Source organism: Buteo buteo, chromosome 1, assembly GCF_964188355.1.
Source record: "Buteo buteo chromosome 1, bButBut1.hap1.1, whole genome shotgun sequence".
NCBI classification, from domain to species: domain Eukaryota; kingdom Metazoa; phylum Chordata; class Aves; order Accipitriformes; family Accipitridae; genus Buteo; species Buteo buteo.
This window is the reverse complement of record NC_134171.1, coordinates 61,420,045-61,439,729: the sequence shown is the minus strand read 5'-3', so window position 1 is coordinate 61,439,729 and position 19,685 is coordinate 61,420,045. Positions and strand designations below refer to the sequence as shown.

Here is a 19,685-nt window from a genome sequence, read left to right as displayed (position 1 = left end):
GAACGCAGAGTTCACGGGCCCCGATTCTGCCCCAAGTGCCTCCTGCAGGCAAGCAGACACCTGCCGAGGGCAAATTCCTTTGCAAGAGTGTATCTCCAACAGGAACAGACTTTTTCTTTCTCTTTTTGAAGTGCAAACCCGGGAAGCTATGAAGGACATCTGTTTTCACGGGAACAAAGGCACAAAAAACCACTACCATGCATGCGTAATGCAAGGAAACAGTATGGAAGTCACCTCTGCGCTGTTGCCCAGTGGCTGTGTGTGAAAGGACTCATAAACCTACTTTTTCCTCCATTGCTTAAGTTCCTCGGAAGCTCTACCTGCTCCTGCCCCAGTAGTTCAGCTCCTCTTTGGTCTTTTTTAACAACTTTTGCACCACAAAAATCACATTCAGAGCATGACAGACCCAGCTCAGCAAAAACCTGTGGTCTGTGCTATACTCAGTAGGACTAGCTGGGGGCATGCGAATTGTGGCCGTTAAGTATCTGAAACATAAACTGAACAAGAAACTTTCAAGGTGCAGCTGACAGGATAGCTCACAGATGGAAGGAAAAGGGCAAAATTAGTGATTCTTATTCCACCAACTCCACTTCGGACTCGCAAGACCCCCATTTGCTTGTTATACTACCCTCCCCCTACACCAAGGGGATAAGCTCTAAATTTTTGCTGCAGGTTTGGAGAAGCAGTTTCCGTCACAGACTTTTGAGGCTACCCTGAAGAAAGACCATCTCCAGGCAGCTTGGAAAGGTAGGGGTCTCTCCCTGCTCGTTTACTGAAAATGAGCTAACAGATGATACTAAGCAAGGCCATGTAGGCTCTTTCCGTGCCTATTGCTTGACAAGCACTACCCATCGTTTCCTCCGCATGCATGCCCCACACCAGTACCCACGCACGCACGGATGTGGATGTCTGAATGCCATGCTGCTGGCTGAGTCCGCCCATGAGTGGATGGCAAAAGACAGAGCGACCCCTCGTTACAAAAATGCTTCCTGGGCTTAATGCCAGCTTTTGAAGCAAAAGGCTTCAAAAAGTCTGTTCTTGTGCAACCGGGGGTACGGTAGACAAAGCCAGTGACATTACAAGTGTGTCGAGACTACTTCAGACTCCAGCCCAGAGCCTGTAAAAGCACATTAATTAGGATCATAATGTCCAGTCACAGTACAGGAACAGCTCGAAAGGATTAAAAACAACCCTATAAGCACATGCTTACTTGTACAGGCCATTGTAGGTGGGTCTGATTCCTTCCTAAAATAGTGTTCTTCACACAGGCAAGATGTGGATGCTTCATCAAGCGTGTAGCTGTGAGGGGGACATTTGCTGCAGGATGGACTGTGGGGTGAAGCTTTGAAGAACCCAGGTCTGCATACTGTGAAAAGAAGAACCACAGACTAAGCTCTTCCATCATAAAATTAGTCTCTTCACATTTCCTTTTAAAAAAAAAAACAAAACAAAACATATCTTCAGCTAGAAAACAAACACTCAAAAGCTATTTGGTTTGCATACTTTACAACAGTCTATGCTACTAACAGACAGTGCATACTTAAATATCTGCGTGAAAAGAGAATGAGAAGCTGTTGATCATTTTTTTCCCCTAGCATCTGCCTTTGCTGGGTATTTATTTTCCTTGTTGAATGCATTAGAGTTAACATCTTTTGGGCTCTGCTTTAGAAAACATTATAGTGTTTGGGGTTTTTTTCATTCAGTCTTAGAAAAACAGGTAAAATACATCTTATGGTTTTCATTTAAGATGTTCTACACCTAGAAATCAATGTCTCAGCAAACAAATACCAACACGGTGGTGGAGGGGATCTCAAGATCGACAGCTTTAAGACATTGTGATAAGGCTACTTCCCTAGGGTCTTTTTCCCTGCAAACCTGTGATGAATTTTAAAGTGCTCCACATAAGACAGACTGCTCTGGATATAGCCTGAACCAGGCATGCTTGCCATACAAGATATTCCTTCCAGCTTCAATATATATGCATTACAAGGCACAAAGACTTGATACAAGAACGATTTTTGTTCTCGCAAATATAATATATGGCTAAGAGTAGCTTGGGATTTTTTTTTCTTTTTTTTTAAATAATTTGAAGTTAATACAGTAATATCTTTTTTCCAGCCTCCTGAAACAAGGTACTCTTTCACCTATGCAAAGCACTCTGTAACTTCACCTGTGTGTGCACACTCAGCCAGGAGCAGTGACAACCACAGGTTTGCATATATTCACCCTGGCTTTAGGAAAAAAACAGCTGGCCCTGTAATCATACTATTACATGTAGAATTACAAACCCACTGTTAGCAAAAGGAGGAAAACATGATTTTCTGTTTGTCTTAAAAAGCAGAGACATGGAGACATGTTAAAGCAGCTCCAAGTGCTGCTATGTTTTTTCCTTCAGAGACTTTCTAAAATAGTTCTGCCCAGTATGCTATCAATGATGAACAGGTCTGCTATGAGACTTACAGAAGTTACCTGGAAATCCCAGAGCCTTTCCATCTGCATTCAAACCTCCTCAGTTGTAATTAGCTTGCAAAGAAAATGAGCTCACAGCAAAAGCATTAATCTTATCCCACCAGGAATGTCCCAGACAATCACAGCACTAAGGTCATGTGCTAAAATTCAGCCAGTGATGACAGAATTCATCTTCACTGTAGATAAAGTATAGGTTTTAACTAATGATTCCTTTTCCTCTGATGGACCAACTAGGACAACTGTCCCTAAAGTTGGCTCTGCTTCCTGCAGTACCAGAGAAACATTCTCGACATCTTCCCTTTTACGTCACCAGCTTCTTCAACAAAGGTGAGATATTTGCACATCAACTCCTAACTCCCAGAGCCACCCAGTAAGTCTTTGCTGATGAAGATCACTCATGCATCAAAAGAGGTGTGATCCAAGAGCATCCAGTAGACCTCCCCCAGGCCCCACCTCCAGTCTTGCCTGGACCACAAAGCTCTCACAGCAAGCACCATACAACCTTGAAGCATTTGCCAAGCCCGCTATGGGCTGCCAGGTCTCCATCACGCACCTGCAGCCTCTCCATCCTACTCTAGGGGATGCTCATCTCCATCCCTACTGACCTCCCCAAACCAGGCACCCTCCCCCACCTTCTCCCAGCTCCCCTTTCTTCCCACAAGACAGGCAGAGAACAACTAGTAGGACTGGGGGGATTTACAGGTTTTAAAAATGCAATTTCCATAATCGCTCATCATCCAACTAGTGCTCCATACCTAGGCTGTGAACTCTACAGGATGCAGTTCATCTGCTTTGTGTCCGTACACCAGGACCAGTGGACAGACCTAGGGCTGAATTTATTCTTGATGGCTGTTAGCAGACTTGCCACAAGCTGCCCTCATGCTTTATGGCACGTTCCTCAGTTTCTAGCACAGAGTTAAGTTTTTTTATTTACTTCACAGCCACCTTCAAATGCTACCCTACCTACAGCAAGGACTTGTTATACAATCTCTGAAGAGTCTTCTGGGAGAGAAGACCACCAAACTGCTCCTCTCTAGCCTACAATTTGTATTTCAAAGCCAAATCAAACTCAGATGCACACACAGACAATAGAGATGGGGAAATGAAAGCACAAAAACGCGCAACATATAACGAGGGCAGCCCACATCTAGTGTGTACTCAGTGTAATTAGCCTTCAAAAAAGGACTTGAATTTATCTCGTTATGTCCCATCAAGACAGACAGAAAATCATTACAGCACAAGAGTTTACTGTGCTTCTATTTTGTGCAAAGCAGCAAATGCAAAATAAGTCAGTTTTCCTTGACAGGTTTTCAACGAGGTGCAGCTTGTTAATGACGGTATGATACGTAGCTCAGCTCAAAGGGAATGTTTCGTTTTCATGAATAAGTACGGAGCCAGCAGATGTACAACGCCAATAACCCATGTTTTAATGAGGGATGTGAAATAAACCTGAACTGAATCAATTTTTGTATAATCTGCAGGCTCCCATGGGTCAAGCAAGTCCCTTCTCTATCCAAAAGGTATAAGGAGGAACATTCAAGAGCATTAAATTATACTGAAGATTTCAACATGAGTTCTTATAACAAACAGCCAGCAGAGCAGCGTGCTGCTGTATTTAAGTGAAACACTCTTGTGTCAGTTAGAAAGGAAGAATTCAGGGACACGAGATGGGATATGCAAAAAAAGGGAGGACAGAAGATAAAAATAAATGCAAGAATCACCACAGCAAGTGGTGGCATGCCCAGTCCACACCCCTGCAGCAGATGCTTTGGGGAGGACAGAGGGGAGTTTGCAGGGTTCCCCCAGAACAGCCAGCCTCTTGTGACCAGCGGATTGGGGACCACTCCTGATGGAAACCACACTTGCACTACCATGATCAGGAGCAGAAGCAGCTGTAGCTGCTTGGGTGTTTCAGGCATAACTAATATCTATTACAACGCTTTTCTCTGTACCCTTTCCTATGTTTGCTTTGTACATGACACAAAGGAAAGGAGAGCCAGTGAGGTGGTTCAAGCAGCAATCCTCTAATAAGCAGGCATACTGTGATTAAACGGATGCTGTTAGATAAAAGCTGACCCAGGAACATCTTATGCCCCCACACTGCAGAGCAGGAATCACGGTAGCCAGACAGGCACAGTCTTGGCTGAGCTCAACAGCCAAAAGCAGGGGTTAGTACCGTGTCATTTTTCTGCCACCAGTGGTAATGTCTCAGCTATTTTGGAAATCAGATTCAGAGTAGAACAGGGCCACAAACAGCTTACCTTGCATGTACCTTGGGTTTTGGTCTTTATCTTAACATTCCTCTTCTGACAGTCAACCTTATAATCTCTTCGTGAAGTATACATGGCTTTATTTAAAATTACATGGGTGTCTGGGGTTTAATTTCTAATTAAATCTTATTTTAGTCTTCTTACATTTTTATCTCAGTATTTCTAATTCAATGATTCTTGAAAGGATACATAGAACTAGCACAGTACAGTCACACACATAATGGTACTATCTCTCTCTTCAAGGGGGTAGGAAAAGGAGGAGAAATAAGATGAGCCTAAGACTCCCCATAATCTGCTGCAAGCCAGCTGAAAAGAAATGAAATAAAGTTTTAAGCTGTTGATGAGATCTGCTTCTTTCTTCCTAATATTAAAACTGATAACTCCTTAACTGATTAACAGCCACCGATGTGTGAAAATAAGTCTTTAAATGAAATTGGTTGCTAGAAAAAAAAAGAGAGTATTTTTAGACATAGCAAATATGCCATAAACAACCTGCTGGTGTTAGGTACAAGTGGGATGTGTTTCTGTTAGTAGCACATCCATTATTAGCAAATTAATTTCACTCTTTTTATTTTTAGTAGCAACCACAAAATGTTGCAGGCACGGAGCATTAACATCTGTGCAGCCTCTTGCTTGCGCACTTCAGGCCAGGCCAGAGAGAGATGGCTGCAATGAAGGACAGCAGCAAGAGCCTCTCGGACAGCAATGGTGTGAGCTGATCCTTTAAAGTGGCAACAATCAGATTAGAAACCAGCTTCGTACCTTGCAGACAGGAGCCCACAAGAGCCACGCTAATAGAAACTGGCTTTTCAAACGTGGGTGGATAGAGGAGGAATCACTGGTCCTCTTACAATGAAAACTGGCCTCTTCAAACGACGTGCTGAACTTTATGTGCTATATCAGTAGCAGAGACAGTGAGTACTGGGGCCAGGGAGGGGGAGAAGCAGGCAGAACAAGCCAATAACAGCTAAGAACTGGGACTACTTGACAGATTATTTTCTGCAAGCCTTAACATCAAATGATTCACAGCTGCATCCCTGTAACAAACCTTGAGCTTCAGCTGAAGGCTGCCATCAAACAGGCAGGGCTCCTCTCCTCTCTGGCTGCCCCACACCTTCGATGCGCACTGACCCCAGGCAACAAGTGCTGGAAGCAAGGACCACCTCCGACGCTCTCCATATCTACAGGCACATATGTGGCCATGTTGGTAAAACCACCCAATTGGGTGGGAATATCAGTGGGAATTCCAGTTTTGTCCCTGGAGAGAGAAAAGCTGGGAAACACGACCCTATAAGCCTTGAAACCCCAGGAAATATGAAAAAGGTCCAACTTATTACTCCCTTTGCACTCTCATGATGCTGGAAGGATAAGCCCACAATACTTAAGTGCTTAGGATCAGCAAAGCGACCTTTCATATATCCCAGAAAATAAAGCTCAAACAGGAATTACACTGTCTCCCTTTGCAGAGCACCAAATTAGTCTCCTCAGTAATCAGAAACCACCAAGTATAACTCATAAGGCAGTGCCGCTAATCCATAAATAAAGCTTATGGACAAAGTCTAACAAAAATTAATGAGAATAAGGATGCCTAGTCCAGATGGAGCACAGGTTATCTGGCTGAAACTGAGGTTTCCTCTCCAAACTGCAACACCCTTTGCTGCTTCTTCCTACCCTTTAGTCCCATTTGCCTTTTCAGGCTGTAAACTTCTTTGGAGAGGGACACACAACTCAAATTACCACAGCTTTTAGAAGCAACTGCAGCATAAAACTCTCTGTCCCATGGACAGACCCATAATATGCACCGAGCCAGCTCTCAGCTGAAACACAGGCAGGACGTGGGCTCTGTGTGTGTGTGTGTGTGCGCGCGTGTGTGTGTTCAGCAGAAAAGAGAGAAGCTCTGTAGCTCATCAACTCTGCCTTCATTAGCACATTGCTCTAGTGCAGGGAATATGCCTCGAGAGTTGAAAGATTTGAGCAAAAACACGCTACAAATAAACCAACCCCTCTTCTCGTCTCTGGAGTTGCCATGCCTTGAAGCATTTGCACTGAGAAGAGGGGGCTGCTTCCTCTTAGATGCATCCAAAACCTAAAGAAGGGTTTAGCGAGGTACAGTCTTTACAATGTGGAATCAATTAAACTGCTGAGCGGCTCCAAGCCTCAGCTTATGCTCCTGACACACACTTCTACTTACAAGAAAAAACAGAACAAAAAACACAGCAGACTGTCTTCATGTCTCCCAACCAATATATAAACAGATGATCTCCACGCTCTTCTAAAAAGTATTTCAAGAACTACAGCAACCCACCACTGAGCATCCTCCTGCAGAATTTACAAGCAGGCTCCCAAGAGCTAATCCTGCCCTCCCTAACGGCTCTCCTTGAACTGCAGGCCAACACCAAAATTGCTGCCAAAGCTATAAAGCTATAGAAAAATGTGTTAAATGCCCTGATTATATCTCCTTTAGGGTTGGTCTCTCTATCTGCAATAGTGCTACGTTGCTTCCTGCAGCACGCCTTGGGGATTTGAAGGGAATTAAATAAATACCTGCTAATAAAACACTGTAATTCGAAGCTGCTGGTTTGCTTGAATCCAGTAGATTTGCCAGCATCCTTCCACAACTCCAGCATCCAACACTGCAGCCCAAGACCTGCTAAAGGACGTTTTAAACACGTTCCTGGAGCTTGGTGGATAAGTGGGGCATCTGAGGGCTTTACACCTTGAAAAAAGAGACTTGACCCTTACCTTGGATGTAAGCCAATTCATTCATCTCAAGTGGGAAATACTTTTTTAAGCTTTATTTTTGTTCTAAGAAAATATTGTGTCTTTTGATGCTGTTCCATCCAACCCCAAACCAACTCTGGCTGCATTACCTCTGCTTCACAGTGAAATCAGCCCTAGCTCCGAATACCAAAACAACCTTGAAAACTAGAATATAAATAAATTAGTACTTTCAGTTCCTCCCTTTGAAATACCACTTTTTCTACCATGTGACTCACTAAATTGTCACACAGCAATTTATGACATGACCATAGTTGCTGGAAAACTAAGAATTAACTGCCACTAATGACATTAATGTGTTTCTTCTAAACGGTATAAAACTTCATCACATGGCATCACTCTGAAAAATTCATCAAATTCCCAAGTCAGCTACATTTGCAAGCCATAAAAATACCTAGAACACAATGCATCTGAAAATGCTCCTGATTACATTAAGATCTTAATGGGCTATATTTCTGCACATCCCGACTTTGCTCTAAAGAAGATTTTGAAGCAATCAATGAGGCAAAACCTGAGTCAAGTCTAAAGTCTCAGCAGCATGATGGAGGAGCAGGGAAGGAGATTTATCCTGGCATATATGCAAACCCACGCTATCATTTGGGTTTGATGTCATAGAAGGAAAGCAAGCTATAGAAAATAAATGCTCTTAAGGGAAACAGAAGATTTTTCAAAAGCGCTCAGCAACTGCGTGAGCCTGCTCCCACCAGCTGTGTCAATGGCAGGGCTAGCTGGGTGTGCTTTGGTGTTGTGGGTTTTTTTTCAAAACTTTACTGTCCAAAAAAACCCTGGGAGAAACCAGTACATTTCTAGAGAAAGCACTGCTTGGGATGAAGTGTCATTTCCTAGCAAACCCCAAATTTCCATGACCAATAGCTGCATGCTATTGCAATAGCCCTTGCAAGTTGCGTACAAGGACTCCTTCAGCTCTCAGCCCAGATGGCACCCGTGGTCCTCCTCGCTCTCTGGTTACAAGGGGGGACAGATCCAGGTTGGTCTTGCTGAGCCCCAACTATCTGGCTTACAATAAAAAAAGGCAGTCCACATCCTGTTGCTACAGCCTCTCTGCCTACTATAGCTATAAAATATCTATCTCTGTAAATCTCTATGTCTATAAAAATCTGTGTATCTTCACTTTGTTCTCTGAGGTGCAGGACGAAGATGCGCTTAAATTACACTTAAATTACTATCATGTTTTTTTGTTTTTTTTTTTAATGAAGACAAACTGAAATCATTTTACTCCCTTAAACAGAGGAAGTGATGATTTACAGTCCTGCACCTGAGGGAAAAATACAATTTAAGATACAGAAGGCAGCAGAGAGACATTTGTTTCTGTACACTCGTAAACATAACTTGAGATGCCTGGCTCCATGCATAATCCAAGAGGCACAACAGTCTGTTTTGGGTGTTTCTGCACACAAAGACACGCACCCCTGGTTATCCTTGTTACGCGAATGGTAACTTAAACATTCAAGCTGCATTGCATTCTAAGCAGGGGGAGGATTGATGGACAAGCCGCAGAACTCCCTAGAGTTCGACAGCAGCGTTGACTGTGAATAGAAATAACAAGCATCATCCCTAATGGCAACAGGGGGACAGGATCAAACTTGAAAATGATGCAGCCAAAACCCCTTTTTGTCAGTTTGTGTATGCATATTATGGACAGTAATGCAAAGACCAGTCGGCAAAATCTCCTGGAAAATAGGGTTCTTCAAAGCCGCATGTTTGCTGGCACAATACTACAGTAAAAGGGTTTTAGTCTTCTGGTTCAGTCTGCCATAGGGATCTGGAGCCCAGCCAGGAAAGAAAGAAAGATTCTCTAATTATGCTGTGGTTTGGACAATTGCAACCTATTGTGGTTAAGAAATATGACGTTTGGGAGGATTTATTTTGATGATTTATGTCATGCATGTTTACTCTACCAACATTTCAAGGTTTTAGCCTGAACTAATAGACTGTACATATGCAGGCAGTAAAGAGAAGTAAAAACACTTAAAATATTTCCTTCTGGTTAGCTCTACCTTGTGCAACTTCATTTGTGTAGACAAGATTTCTAGGTGTTATAAAATCAGCCTTCCCTCCGCTGACTATTTTGGTCCAAAATAGGCGGCATCCCACCAACCTACAGTGATGCTAACACCTACACAAAAGGATCCTTTCAAACCCTGCCTCAAATGTTTAAGGGCTTGTTTGCTTCTAGCTTTATGATCATCTGTCTCAGGAGGTAAATTTGGTAGGACTGGCTGCAGACAATTTATTTTAAAATTGTTCCTCTGTAATTTATGGCTGAACATATGTCACTCCAGACACATCTATTCAAATTCCATCAGAGGGCGACGGAGATGGATCTTTTACAGTCCTTCTGACCAAAAAATGATAGGAAGGATTTAACCAGAGTTGCCTGGTCTAAGTGTGTTAAAAGGGTTTATGCACATAAAAGTGACTCTGGGGAAGTGGGGGGTTTGGGTTTGGTTTTTTTTGCAAATTTAAGATACAGGCAATGGTAGCCAATTCTGCAGCAGGCACGCAGCTTAGAGGCACACAGAAGGAAATGTGGACGTGTCTCTTGGGGAACATCTCCCTTCAGTCATGCTTCCTTCCACAGAAGCTGGTGGGTTTTAGCATTGGAGCACACTGGTTGGAGTTACAGATGCAGGTCTCACTGAGCTAAATTGTGGCCTGATATGCATACTATGAGATGCTTTGGCTTTGGGTAGGAGGCAATAAATCAAAGGGTGTGTGCAAGGAGGACGTGGCGAGTATTAATACCCTGAGAAATTTAATGAAGAAAGCTGAGCAAGCTCCATACACCCAACAAAGTGCAGTAACATCAAGCAGTTATCCTATCACATGCAGATAAAACACTTCATAATTTCAGTTTAATTAATCAGACATAAAAATACTGACATTATTTAAGTTGACTAAACTACTCCTTTGGGTCAGATAACATAGCAACACTTCACAGTTCATCTGCCTTGCCAAGTAACTCCACTGAACAGCTCCTCTTTAGGAATGAGCTCGACAAAGGGCAACCTGAGGCATTGCTGGCTCTTCCCATGTCAGCCTGACAATATTGGGAGCTTTTCTTTGAGCTCCAATCCTGCAGCCCTGCAACAAGAGAATTTATTTCAGTACAATCTCTCCCATTTCTAGAAAAAAACTGCTGCATATGAACAAACATGCTCAAACCCCAAATAAATCAATACAACTTGACACTTTAAACCTCCTGATTTTGGAGCCAATCTCAAGACTATTTGGGTAGGTGGCCTCATGGCTTTTGGATGCTGAAGTTGGACTGTCCTTGCCATGACCTAGCTAGAACTGCTGTGACTCCAGAGGAGACAGAAAAACACCAAAACCCCAGAGAAAAAAAGAAATGCAGTTACATCCCAAGAAGGTATTTTCTTTGTCAGACTATAAACAGTACTTTTCTGAGACAAAAGCATCCTACTCTAGGGAGGGAGACGTCCTGCTTCGCATTCCTGCGCACTTGCCTCTTCTCATGGGCTTTGTTCTTGCCCCAAAAATGGCTTTTTGACATATGCAACTGCTCCAGAAATTCAGATGTGAAACAAAAACTAAAACAAAGTGAACATTGCTTTCCCTCTTGCTACATGAAACCTCACCACAACCTCCTTTCCACCAAAGCCATTTCCCCATAAAAGCACTAACCTGAACCACACTTCGCAGCAGTGATGCTGGCCATTCTCACAGGCTTTTTATTTAAGGTTTTGAGCTGCCAAAACCTGATTTATGGAGATTTAATTCTCACACCATTATAAGGGGATATTGTTGTTCATGTGTAACACGTGTGGCTCTCCAGCTACATCCAAAGAAATAAGCATTGCCTACATGAGCCTGTTTGCCCTGGAAACCCAGCACCATCTATATTTGTAATTTCTGCTGCATCTCCGCATCCTTGTATCACACCAACTTGAACAGTCCTCCTAAGATGGTTTGGGAAAAAAAACCCCAATGCTTCTGCTTTATAGAAACCATTCACATTTGATCTGTTCAAGGGAAGACTGGAAGAGAATAAGAGGGGAGAAAGGGGAGAAGCTGGTGTGAGCACAAGGGCATTGCACCCTGGGTTTGGCATACCTATGCCTTGCAAGAGAAGACTGCAACCTGCTCATCTTGTCTCATATACAACCGCCCCTAACAGTTTGTCACACCACAGTTCCTCTTCCACAGCTTGTTTTCAAAGCTTTGTCAAGTATTGTGGCATCTATCCTGTGATACCCAGTGGGTGAGGGTGGCACAGGAAGATGCTGCTTGTCCTCTCAGCAGCCCTGAAATGTAGAGACTGCAGAAGAATCTGAAGAATCAGTCTTGCCATGAAAATAAACAAACAAACAAACAAACAAGAGGTTTCTAGCCTTTTTGAGAAGAAAGCCTGAAAATGCAAACACCAACAGGTCAACCAGCAGGATGCAAATGTAAAAGGCCCAGTATTTATTCTTTTATCTGAAGTGGTACACTTCGCACTGAAAGACCAAATGGGAGTTTCCTGACTCAAGTAGGGACTGTTAATATTTTCCTCCCTGTCATCTCTTGGCCTCCCCAATATCCAGCATCCGTTCCATATGGATGCACTTCTGGATGTTGGTTTCTTCTCAGATGCGCTAGACAGCAGCTAGGCACTTCTGAGGCTCTGACACTTAGCCCAAATACCATTCACAATTTGTTTTTTTGAAAGTTGCACAAGTGGCAAAAACAAAAGGTTCATTATTCCACACTGAAATTCTCTTGTCATCCAGCCAAATTTAAAAATAAATAGTTGCAATTAAATGTGTCGCTACATTATTTATGTAAATGCATTCAATTTGCAGAAAGCTGCTATAAAATATTCCTCTTCAATACAAGGGAAATTTATTGCACTTTTATTGTAGTCTTTCTTCTCCCTGCTCGAATGTATGTTGCTCCCTGCCTTGCCCCCCTGTTACTTAACACATCATTTTCCAGCCACTGTTTCTGCTACTTTTGTCTTGAAAGAATGAGGGATGTAATCCAAATCCAAATGTTTCTTGATTATTTGTGAACAAGGCTTCTGAATGATTACTAGACAGATAATTCCAGTATTTCCCTTGCAATCGAGGACCTCTCCTCATCTCTGCATTTTGCTCTTACAGCTGCTGGGTAAATGATATGCACTGAGGCTGCCCAAGGCTTCAGAGTGCATATTAATTCTGCCAGGAACTCCAGACACTCTGAAGAATTGCTAATTTAACAACAGACTGTGAAATTATTTTTTCTTTCTTTATTAATTGCTGTGCTATTTGAAAGTGACTTCACTGCCCTGACTGTCTTTGGGCATGAAGAACAGGGGGCATTTCATCCTGCCAGGAAATAATTGAAAGCTTTCTCCCCAGCAGTCCCTATATTCATCACCAAATATAAATATGTGAAACAAGTGCTAATAAAAATAGGTTAACTTGCTGCAGGTGTTCCTCTGTCAATTTATCCAGGTGATATTAGCAAAATCTGACAGGGAAGCACAGTGATATATTTCACTTGTGCCTTGACATTTTGATTCTGTTTGTTAGGGTGTATGTGCAGGGATCTGGCTTTTTCTCCAAGACCTCTATAGCTGTCAGTCTGTGCAAACAGAATTTGACAAGATGTCCATTTAGCAGGATGGGAGGGTAAAGGGAAGAAAAAAAAAAACAGGGCAGGGAAGTGGGGAGGGGGGGCAGAGATGGGGATGAAGAGACCAGGTATCTGGGTAAAGCTGCACTGCAGTGCAAAAATGGATGCTCTTCACATACCAAGCAACTTGAAAAGAATGAGCAGCTTGATATGCAGGATCTGAGGCAGTTTGCAACCTTTAATCAATAGCTCCTTCAAGAATAATGTAAATAGAAGGCAGAGGAGAAAGAAGACAAAAGGCCAGTGTTGGAGAAGGTATCAGGATCACTGTACACTCATCCACAGGAAGATGTTTGGCTGGTTTTATTTCTTTTTTAAAAGGAGAGAGGAAAAAAAAGAAAGCTTTCCTTTGCTTCTGAGAAATTAGGTTTAAGAAGAAATCTAAATAGGAAGTTTTGCTTCCCAAGGCTGCCCTTTTCCAGCCTGAGGAGAGAAGCAAAAGGTGATGAAGCTGTCTCTTCCAGGGATAATGTAGGAACATGATCTGCTTATTGAGTCCCAAATTTAGAAGCCTTCAGCTTGTCTCTCCCTGCAAAGAACTTTGGACCAGAAGCACACGGATGGGTTACGAAGAAACACAGTAAGAACTAGCTACAAAGATGAAACAACAGAAAATAAATATAGCATTTAAACAAGACAGTAATCAGAGTTTAGAGATTATGGTAACTGGCTGGTGAATGAAGGTAAAGAAGGGATTCTGATCGCCTCTGTGAATCCTGCATCTCTGCAAGACTGTCTTCAAGAGAAGTTTAAAAGCAAAAGTGAACGTATAACTCAAGTTAAAATCCAGAACAAGCGTGTTAAGTAGTGGGAGTTTTAACCAGATCTTACCTTTCAGCAGATGTCAAAGTCACTACAGGGCCTCCACGCAGCATCAGCCACACCAGTGCTGCCTCCAGGCAGTACAACCAGGCAAGGGCTTGCCTTCACCCACGACACCTGCTCACGCCACATCACCAGGGTGCAGAGAGGCATCTTCTACCTGCCCTCTCCCTTCAACGGCCATGCAGCCCAACACACAGTTTTCATGGTCCAAAACACATGAGAGACCACAGCCCTCATCCGGCGCCCAGCCACCCCCCCAATTCACACAAGACGACCCAGGTGCTGTTCAAATGCATCAATGGACAAGAGAGCTGGCCATCCCATGGCTATGGGAGGGTACGTACCACCATCACATACACAGACCAAGCAACCTACAGCTCACTTTTGGCAGCACTACTAAACCGCAAGCCCGAGAGCTGGACCAGACAGGGCCAAAGCCATCAAACCCAGTCCCAGCCACCAGGCAGGTCTGCAAATGACCTGCCATCCCAAAAAAGGGAAGGCTGGGAAAAAGCCTATATCAAAAGCCATCTAAGACAGACATCCCTGATCAGTTGTGCACCTTCACAGCATTCCTGGACATCACTTCTGGCATAAAGCGATCAAAGGACACCTCAGCTGAGCAGAGCCAGTCATGCCCTCCTTCCCTTGCTGCTCCACCGAGGTAGAAAATACTTATTACTGAAGTCGTAAAGTGTTCACAATTATGGCCCCAAACCCAGTAATCTCCACTGATGTAGGTAAATTGCTGACCCCTCTATCACTGTTATTCACGATGCAAAAATAACTTGGGTTTTCTCTGCAGCTTAATAAAACCTGTGGGGAATTGGCACAAGGCTTTCATTCCTTATAGCTAGCCTTTAATGTTGAAGTCTGGATTTCCTGGAGGGAAACTGAATACTTTAGAATAATTAGTGATTTACATATGGAGTTGTCAACAAAGATACATGGTATTAAGTTACCAAGATGAAGGGTTCCACCTTCTCAGCTGCGACTTTTGATTTTATTTTATTTAAAAATTCTGTATTTTAATTCCGCTCACATTCTGCTATCACTAGTAAAGTGGCCTGAAGCGGACAGCAAGAAGAGAGCACTAAATCGAAAGCTTAAATGACTTCTTCCTCAGTTCCCTGGCAGATTTAAAGAGCAACCTGGCACTAACGCTTTCAAATAATATACTGTTGGACCTGACACAGCAGAGAAACTCTGCTTCAAATCACACAATAGTCCAGGTGACCGCGCAATTACAATTAACCTCCTGCCCGCTGTGCCTAATGACAAATGATCATGTGAATGATAGGCTTGGGAAAGGACCCAGGTATCAAAAAAAAAAAAAGATTTCTGATTCTTACATATTTAAAAAGCCATTTTCAGTTAGGAAAAAGCCAAGGGACACTAATTTTAGGTTGGCATCCAAAAGAAATTAATAACCCTTGCTAATACACATGCAGGCAATAAGCACACGCTGTCAGCCTTCTAGCAGCAAGAGGGACGCATGGAAGTCTCCTACCGCCACAGTGCTGTAATCGGAAAAGTACTAATATCCTGCACCACTATAAATCTCATCCTAGACCAGAGAACATGAATTTTGTCTGTGCTGGATAAAAAAGGTAATATAACCTCAAAATACCATGCAATATTTTTTGGCACACTTATTGGGCCCATGGGGTTCCCATTACAAGGTCACTAACTGGGGAGATATCCTATGTTGTCCCATCAGGTTTTGTGCTTTTTCTGCTTTATGTCCCTCATTGACTCCTTACTTCATGAGCTCCCTTTACTAGGGAGCATCCTCCTCTCTCTGCTCACACAGCATCCTCAGGAGCAAGCAGAGCTATTTTCCAGCCTGCTCCCTTTGCAGAACAGGGAAGCACAAAGATCATCCCATCCCAGGAAGCACCAAGGACGCCCGTTTCCTTTCCTGTACCCGGCCCTAATGGGGGAAGAGTTTATTGGCCCCAAATGCTCTCCTAGTCAGAAGTTACTCCCCCTCCAGATCTGCCACCAGAGCAGTTGGAGCGATCTCTCCTTCACCTGCTTCAGTGAAGCAAGCTGAGTAGTTCAAATAATTTGTTACTGGTTTTGCTATTCACTCATTCTAGTGTCCAGACCCGAAGGGGCAGAAACCTCCAGCTGAGGAACAGCGGGACACATGTATGAGTGTGTGTGTATATATATTTTTATATTTATATGTATAGGACATGCTTATACAAATTCTATCCCCTGCTCTTCCTAAATCCGACATTTTCTAGCATATATACATCTCCCAAGAATGACAGAAGCAATACGGACACATCCACCCAGACACCACCACTAGCAACTGGAAGCAGCAAATTACTTGCAGGCACTGCCGAGACCTCTTCTGAAGCAAAGCAAACCTTTACCCCCTACTTGCTCCAGAGCCAAAGGACACAGCACCATCAGACATACGTGGGCCATACCCCCAGTCAAGGTAAATGGGCAGCGAGCAGCACTGCATTTTGGCAGACCCCTCCTGCAGAGCATGTTATGGCAAGTATTTACCAAGTTGTATGCCAAGCTATTTTATAGTAGCTAATCACAGACATAACAATTAGGAGATAAGCCTTATAATGCAGAACATTACGTATAAGGTTTCTATACATAACACCTGTTTCAGCATGCCTTTAGACAGAGTCTTTTCATATAAAAGAAATAAATACAAATATACTGGATTCTGGTAATTTAGTCTGATGGCTGATTAGGAGAACATTGCTTCATGAATTCTAAGCCATGACATTTCCACTAATCTTCCCATTTCAACAGCAGGGAAAGGAATGGCTTTCATATCTCTGTGCTTATCATTTTCAAGCTGAGTATATTATCTGCTAGTCTCTGGATTTACCCGATAGCTCTTAAAAAACCAAAATATACCGCCACGGTCTATGAAACTTATGTGTAGCTTACTCAGAGAGCTGTATGTCATTCGGAAGATGAACAAATAGAAACTAGCTCTCATCTTTTTTAAAGTATGTCAAATAAATAAATAACCAGATTGCTATCTGTTATTTCCCTTCAATGAGATCGCTGCTTAAAAGGTTATGAATGATGACGTTTTTGCTTTTGCAGAAGGTTATGCATTAAACTTCTCATATTGCCTTGCGGGGATCAAATATGGTCTGTTTGTTGTTTATTTCTTAAGCCTGCTATTCTGCAAAGCCCCCAGTGCAATAGCTACCACCTCCCTACACACCAGTTTGCCCCCGAGAGACCTTACCTTGCAACCCTTGCAGCATCTCACCTTCCAATCCCCAACCCCACAGACGTTTCAACACCTAAAATGAATAGTCATGAGCTTCTCAGCTGCAGTTCCCAAGTTCCAAATTTAACTGTGTATTAACTTTGGGCTTCTCATGGCTCAGCTCCCCAACCGGTGCGAGCTGTTGTGTGCCAAGATAACTTGTCACCTACAGTCTTACCTGGGGCTGCTCTCCAACCATGGAGCATCAAATGCAATTGCTTGCACACCCTTAGGACACAATCCCTTGAGGTCTTACAGTGGGGTGGGAAGCACCCTGCTAGAGTGCTGATTATGAACCAAAATCCTGGCCATCATCACAAAAATATGCCCACACACCTTCCCCACATTAATAGATTTCTATAAATTATACAAAATCATTTATCTTCTCCATATTGCTTCATTAGGATACCTCCATACCAACATCAGGACATCACAGAAGGGACAATAAAGGTCTTCTAAACCCTCCTTAGATGAGAGAAACAGATTTTGGGCTGCTTTCATTGCCTCTCTTTGTAGCGCTTGTATTTTTGTTTGCTAAAGGCCTCTCCTTTGGACAGACCTGTTGGCTAGCTGAACCATACACTCACAACAGGATCTTCAAAACACAGTCCTGTAACAGGTGCTGTGTATCTCATAGGAGTACAGTGAAGAGTCATGGTTTGATGGAGGAAAGACACCCTTGTTTACAGGTGCAGGGTTAGCAAAGCTACTGACCATACCATGTTTTGGTGCTAAAATGGACAGTTGCTTAAATAAGTTAAGTGTGAACAAAGTAAATGCTGCAAAATACAATGTAAATGTACTCAGATTGAAGATTCGGTTCAGGAGTGTATTTTTTAAGTGAACCTCTCAATTATCCCAACTTACCATCCCTTAGCACAGAATACCAATTGTGCAAAATGGATTTGTGGGGGGATGAAACTCAACCTAAAGATGCACCCTGGGAGTGTACTTACCATGCTCGAGGGTTTTCCATGGGGCCAAGCCACAGCCAGTGCAAAGCAGGGACCTTGCAAGATGCACAGCATGCCGCTTCACCCTATGAATCCATCCCCAATGTGTCATCCCACCTGCTAATGTAGACAGAGCCTCTACTATCATTAACTAAAACAATCCTGCTTTTTGTTCTGCCATAATAGACACCTATAGCAGCCTTTATGCTATAATATATTCAGATTTAACCTGTCTTTGGAATTTGCTTTCCCAATAGCTGTCACGCTCCAACACTTGTCAGTTGTCTCAGATAACCAAATATTACTCTGATGTTCACAGTGTAACCTAGAAATTCCCTGCACAAACTACAGGGAATTCTGCCAGTTCTGAGCTAAATTAACTGCTTATTAAAGGCAAAACTGACAAGGGTTGTTGGGGGTTTCTTTGCATGAATCCATGGTTTATTGCTTCCCAGCCCTGCAATGCTACTTAGCTTTTTCATGATCCATGCATGAAGATCTTTAGATGTATCATTTCAGCTTAATAACAACACAATTACAACCTCTTAATGCGTTTAAGGGAACAGTCCCAGCTTAATTTCTGGTAGGAGCAAGGAGAAGTTGCATGCTCTGCTAGCAAGGCATAAACCATCAGCCTGCACTAAAACCCTTCTTTATTTGCTTAGCCAGAAAATTCCTTGCCCACCAGCACAAGGAGGAGAGCTTAGCCCCTGATCCCAGCTCCTCAAGGCAAAGTCCATGCGGCTCTTCCCTTTCCCGCACCCAAATCAATACCACCACAACTCCTTTGCTTGAGGTTATACTAAGCTCTGGCAGTGCATCCTTCTTTTTCCTCATGAAATCAGCCTTCTGGGTCACATTTTGGAGGTTATCTTCTAAAAACTCCAAAATTGAGCCTGGCAGCACTCTGAAAAGTCCCAAGCCACAGAGTTTTCTCAGTATTTAAATGCCAAAGCACTTGGGCTTCCCACGCCGCCTGGAAAAGCGACTCACTCCACAGACCTCATGGGCACAAGGATGCTGAGTCCTCTTGGCCTGAAGGACACAAGAAGGCTGCCAGAGGGGCACCAAAACCAGCCCTACACATGCGGCAGCCCAGGCTTGCGCTCAGCAGCCTGCTTACAGAGAAGTTGGCACCCTGCCACTAAATAACCCATCCCACTCAGCCACACATGATCCATTATCCTTCCAACCAATTTCTTAACCCCTCTTTCGGTGGCGGGGGGGTGGGGAGTATAATGCTTTCCAACATGGAATAAAAGGGTGGGCACATTTCGGTGCCACAGCAGAGCAGAATTGATGCTGCCCACACAACCTGGGGTTTAGAAATAATGTATTTATAGAAGTACATTAAGACCAATTTAGAAAAGGTTGATTAGATAAAGTAATGCTCATTCAGGCAAGCCTAAACAATTTTCTTATTTCATTGAATCAGCAATAATGTACTCCTACAAATGCAATAAATATATATCCAATCACCTCCTC

At 43.1% G+C, this 19,685-nt stretch overlaps 1 protein-coding gene across 8 annotated transcripts in view; it reads right to left on the bottom strand.

The window, feature by feature from the left end:
• EPHA5 (EPH receptor A5) overlaps window positions 1-19,685 on the bottom strand; it is a 200,034-nt gene that overhangs the window by 88,258 nt on the left and 92,091 nt on the right. For 6 of the 8 annotated variants that reach the window (XM_075033393.1, XM_075033403.1, XM_075033420.1 and 3 more), the window contains exon 4: window positions 1,211-1,366. The exons of the other annotated variants lie outside the window; for them this stretch is intronic. In XM_075033393.1, coding sequence (XP_074889494.1) covers window positions 1,211-1,366 — 156 coding nt within the window. The remainder of the gene's footprint in view (window positions 1-1,210; window positions 1,367-19,685) is intronic. 8 annotated transcript variants of the gene reach the window in all.